The sequence below is a fragment of the Prosopis cineraria genome, unplaced genomic scaffold, assembly GCF_029017545.1.
Source record: "Prosopis cineraria cultivar Desert tree isolate PC_DT_omini unplaced genomic scaffold, ASM2901754v1 PC13, whole genome shotgun sequence".
In the NCBI taxonomy this organism is placed as follows: domain Eukaryota; kingdom Viridiplantae; phylum Streptophyta; class Magnoliopsida; order Fabales; family Fabaceae; genus Prosopis; species Prosopis cineraria.
In genome coordinates, this window is record NW_026555344.1 from 29,339,019 (window position 1) to 29,344,602 (window position 5,584).

General features: G+C 32.2%; 1 protein-coding gene across 1 annotated transcript; it reads right to left on the bottom strand.

The window, feature by feature from the left end:
- Positions 1-1,733, bottom strand: LOC129291648 (cytosolic sulfotransferase 5-like). The gene is given in 4 exon segments (XM_054929127.1): positions 1-213; positions 494-949; positions 951-1,259; positions 1,262-1,733. Coding segments are annotated over 3 exon segments (1,035 nt in total). The 5' UTR covers positions 1,580-1,733; the 3' UTR covers positions 1-213; positions 494-541.
- Between the last annotated feature and the right edge of the window lie 3,851 nt (positions 1,734-5,584).

Here is a 5,584-nt window from a genome sequence, read left to right on the forward strand (position 1 = left end):
TTGAACTAAAATATTATTTTTTTTACTGGTTAAAAAGCTTCACAGACACACCCAACGTTTGAAGACGAGCCTCATACATAAGAATGTGTTCTCAATCTTTTAAATTTTGATTGACACTCATAACTATACTTCATGAGAAACACTCTATCTCTAGGGAGATTACAAGTTTAATTATATTTGCCGCAGCTTCTTCTTCATCTTCATTTCTAACCCCTGGTGAAGAAAAGATTAACAAATGAATTTAGCTAATACTTCAATTATCAAAAGAGACTTTTTGAAGTTCTCTTTATATACTTGATCAACGAATTTAAGAAAATTCAGCATAAGCCTTGTTTCAGAAGAGACTTGTGATGAGGAAAGGAAGTATATAAACTATTAAATTAAGGTACTTTGCTTACGCTTATAATCAATTACTAATTTGATTTAAAAATATTTAATATTTAATATTTATATTCAATGCAATAATAAAATAAACAGAAATTGTTACTCAAACCTGTTGTTCTTTGTAGACCATTTGTTCTAAAGAATCTAATTAATGGATTTAAAACTTCAAGCCATGTATCCCCAACTTTTCTTCAGTAATATCATCAAGTCGTTTGATCATGTCTGGTGTGAGAAAATTCTTCGAATCCCCAACTTCTCCACGTCTAAAATAATTCTTACATGTCATCCCGGTGGAACTTTTTCCACTTTTATTCACTTCCAAATTGCTCAAATTTCCAAAACTACAGAGCCTCAATATGTCACCCACAGCATCACCATTTTCTTCTTCCTTAGAAAAACCAAACCCTAAAAACTCAGCTAGCTCCTTCAAAACCCTAACTGGTTCACTTTTTAGTTCCTCAAACCTCAAAAACATTATCTTCTCTGGCCTCTTCAAACTCTCCTGGTAATACCCCAATATTTGATCCCAAAATGGCCCGTAAGGGTTCTTTCCCTGGCAAAACTTTCTCAAACAAATCCGCATCAACCACGTTGCTCACATGACTATCTGGTCTAAACTCACTTGTAAAGTGCCAGTACGAGACAAGTACGTCCTTAGGATTTCTACATAAGTACACTATCTTACATCTTGATGACTTTATAGACTCAGGCAATGGGAAGTACGGCAGATGGGTCGCAAAAAGCCTCGGCGACAAGAAGGAGCTCAAATCTGGGTTGTTCTCGAGATAGAGATGGAGCTCCAAGAAGGGCACAAGATCATGAGAGTTGGTAGTGAGAAGAGGGTGAGGTGCGGTTACGATCGGATCTGGATTCAGGTTGGGATAATGGGTTTTGCGATTAAGTATAGTGTAAGTGAGAGTTTGAGCCAGGTGGTGCCAGATTTTGGCATAGTGACGAGGATGATGTCGGAGTCATGGGCCTGAAAGTGTTTCTGCAAGTTGAGGACTCCTTGGATGACCCTTTTGTTGTGCCAAAAGCTTTGGAATTGGTAGAGATGATGGATCTTCGAATACGGTTCAGCGGGCAGGGTTGCAATGAGATCTCGACACTCTTGGGATAGAGCTTCATCGTCTCCATCCCAGAACTTGGGAGGAACAACTGGAAGACCAGAAGCTTTAGATTGCTCTTGGGACATGGTTATATTATTGCTATATGTGTATATAAGGAGGGAATATGGAGATAAGAATTGTGATTCATGGAGATTTCCATGGGTTTATATAATGTGAGACGAGAGAATCAAAATGCTTATCAATATCAGACCGTCATGTGGATTTCTGACTTCTCAATTTTTCTTTCAAATAATGGAGTTACAAACTTCCAACACGCAAAGTATTTTTTTTTTTTTTGCTAAATGCGATTTTTTTTTTTAAATCTTACTTTCATTATTTCGTTTAAGTGTCAGACCATCATGTGGTAGTCTGGCTGGCATATATAGTAAAAAGGCTGTCGGTGATCTACTTTTTCTTTTTTTAAATATATCTTTGAGAAAATTAGAAAGGACTTGTCAAAATATTTGAGGAAAAAAAAAAACTAAAGTTATTTAAATAAAATAAAGTGAATTAAGGTTATAACCTTAATTTACTTAAAGGATGTTGGTGCTTTTTAAAAATAACTATTAATTTATGTTCCTTCTTATAAATTTTTCCTTTTTCTTATTATTCACTTATTAGTCCTTTAGTGGGAATAAGTTATATTTGACTAGTGGATTGTTGATGTCAAAATTTGTTAAGCTCACGCCGATGTTTGTGTTATTCATTACGACAAGTTCATTTACGGAGAATTTCACCCAGGGCCCTCCCAAGAAGCATATTGGTTATTAGGATCCAAAGTATTTTCAAAATGCCCTGCAGGCTTAAGGTCCTTTAATGTAATAAATTTGTAGGTGTCAATTACCAAAATATCTCTTTTCCAAAGTTTCAGTGTCATCGGTTGCAGGAGCCACCGCGCTAGCCGCCCAAGCTCTGTCACCATCCTAATTTTTTGAAGTTTAAAACTAACCCCTCCAATGTGCAAATGTTGACTATGAACCTTTTGTCATAAAAATCACTTTTAATTTATTTATGAACAAAGTTTACCATGTCAGACAAATTATAATGACATTTGTCATGTATTAAGGATTTGAAAACATACAATCGTTAGTCCCTATATTTTTATTATGTTTTGGTATTACTTTCTATACTTTTTTTCATTGTTATTAGTCCTTTATGTTTAATCTATCTACAACATTAGTCCATATAGTTATAAATATGTGGGCTTAACTTTACTGACGTGAATATATATACATTGTTAATTATTGTATTAACGTGTTGAAATTATGATGAGTTGGATAAAAATAAGTAGAAAAAAAAGGGAATTAAATCAGAATCCTTAAACAACAATTCTTCGTTAAAGGGTGAAGCTTCGTAGTTTAGAAGAGCAGTGACTAAAATGTTAGTAGTCTTCTTCAAAATCTTTGTTCATCCTCTAGCTTCTTTGATTATAGTGAATGGAATTATAACTTCGTTTTCCTCTTCGATTTGCTCTTTCAGTTGAATGGACTTGTTTGTCCCCAATTTTTCTTCTACACATTTTTTATCCAACTCATCATAATTTTAACATGTCAACAACACAATTAATGATGTTTAAGAACACATCGACCACCATGAAGTCTTTATGGGCATATTTAAAATTAAAACAGGAACTAATATTACAAACGGTTCAAATTTAAGGAACTAAGAGTAATGAAAAAAATATCAAGACTAATATCAAAACAGGCTAAAAGTATAGGGACCAAAAATTATATTTTTTAAAGAATATTTTTTTTTAAATCTCAATACATTGAAAAACACTGATGGTGTGTTTCGATGTATGAGGATCCAAATCATCCATTTGAATACATAATTAAAATCTTTTGATTGTTCTTGTTTTATTATACCTTTATTTTTGTAATTTCATATTCCCTTTAAACCATAGTTATTTGAAATTTCACCAACTTCAACCCTCTCATTTTCCTCACATTTTCACTACTGTGGCCTTTGTTAGTTTTGTAACTCCTCTCATTTCTTGTTTTCATCAATTAAATAATGGTTAATATTATTTATGCAAAATAATTCCTTTTGAAATGCCCATTAAATATTTTATAATATCTAATGTATTAAGGATATTTTATTGATTTCATCCTATAAAAAAATATTGGGACCCAATGATACTAACCTAAAGCCACTAGCTTACTTGAAATAGCCGAATTCATAAGGCCTCAAAGATGTGTCACCCATATAGATTGGAATAGCTCAATTCATGAAGCCCATCCAATTAAAGGAACATAATTTCTTTATAGGTCCAATAAATTCTGATATTCCTCTACAAGCCCAAAGGCTTCAAGTGCAATTATTTTCCTTGCTAAAATGACCGAATTACTTTTAACGAGTGAAAAAGCCTCAAATGTAAATTTTATTGTTAATTTTCTACGGTTAACTTATAAATTTTCTTCTCCTCAAGTACAAGTGTAAACCCATATGAACTCTTGTAAATAATTAGACTTTTCTTATTATATTCTGAACCTTCTATTTTTATTTTTCTTCAGTTAACTTATGAGCTTTCTTAAGTATTAGTGTAAACCAACATGGACTTTTGTGCATAAATAATTATACTTTTCTTGTTATTTACGGACTTTCTGTTATTAATTTTATTATCATCTCTTGTGAATAAATGAATTTCTTCTTGTAAATAAGTAAACTTTTCTTGTTATTTACAGACCTTTTGTTGTTAATTTCTTTTATATTATTACTCATTAAGAGTAGTTCAGTCCTTTCACCTTTAAAAATAATTGCACTTGTCGTCTTTGGACTTGCATAGAAATATCAGAATCTATTGTTCCTGCAGAGAAATTATGGTCATTGGGGTCATATATGAAATTCTCCCTGAAAATAATTCCCATTATCCTTTTTATTTTTTGCTTTGAATAATGCCAATAGCGAGCAGATCCACTGTTATTGGTTTCTTATGGCATCTGACCAAGCTACAAATTCTAAATGAATATCTAACTAAAATTTTACTAATTTGATAATCTTATTTGTTTAGCATATTGCCAATAAAATTATGAATGAAGAACTAGACGTAGAAAACTTGATTGCATCTATATTCTGTAGTGCCCATCGACTGAGAAGGAAGACGTTTTTTGAGATTTATTATGCATACCAATGACACTTCTTATGCGGCAATATTTGATGTAGTGTAACACTGCAATGTGAATTTATCCATTCGATAGGTATTTTTGATGTTATGTGATTTGAGCTATTTCTATTGTAGTGATTCAATTGGGCATCTTAATATCCTCATAAATCATAATACATGTTAGATACCCAATACTATAATTTGTCAAACATGGGAAACTTTGTCAACAGATTAACAGTGATCTTAATATCACAAGGGTTTATACTAAAAAATTAAAAGTTCAGAAAGTTAATTAGAAAAATTAACTTCACCTGATTGAAAAGTTAAAGTTTAGAAAAATTATTTTTATACAGCTTTTAAGTATGATCACATGGCCTCCTTGAACCTTGGTGGGAGTCCTTTTTTGACCAGCATCGGAGGCCATGTGATCATACAAGAAGATCTTTTTGTATCTAAAAAAAATAATGATTGATCCAGCGAGTAGTCTTAGAATCTGATCAATTGATTACTACGCTAACTGAAGCCACATCACGATCTTATCAATTTCGGGGAATCCTTTTCCAGAAAGCAACGTGATTCTTGGGATTCTTTTTAAAGTATTGGCAAAAAAAAAAAAAAGGATTCTTATCAATCCCAGGTTAGGGGGAGAAGTTAAAAAAAAAAAGTATTGCCACTTTGATGTAGTCATACAGGGGAGAATTCAAATTTCTCCACGTGATAATTAGGGAGAGAAGTTATCATCAAGGGAGAACTCTAAACCTTATCTCATTCATGTATTCCCTTGCACTTATTTCAAAGCCTTTTTGTCAATAAAAAATAGGGAGAGAAGTTATCATGAAAAATATGATTTGCTAAACACTTATTTTCTACCATATAAGCATATTTTTTATAGGTGATTTGTCGTTATAAAAAAGGGGAGATTGTTGGGGTGACATTATGCTTAACTTAAATTTTGATGATGACAAATATAGATGAGTTAACTATACTT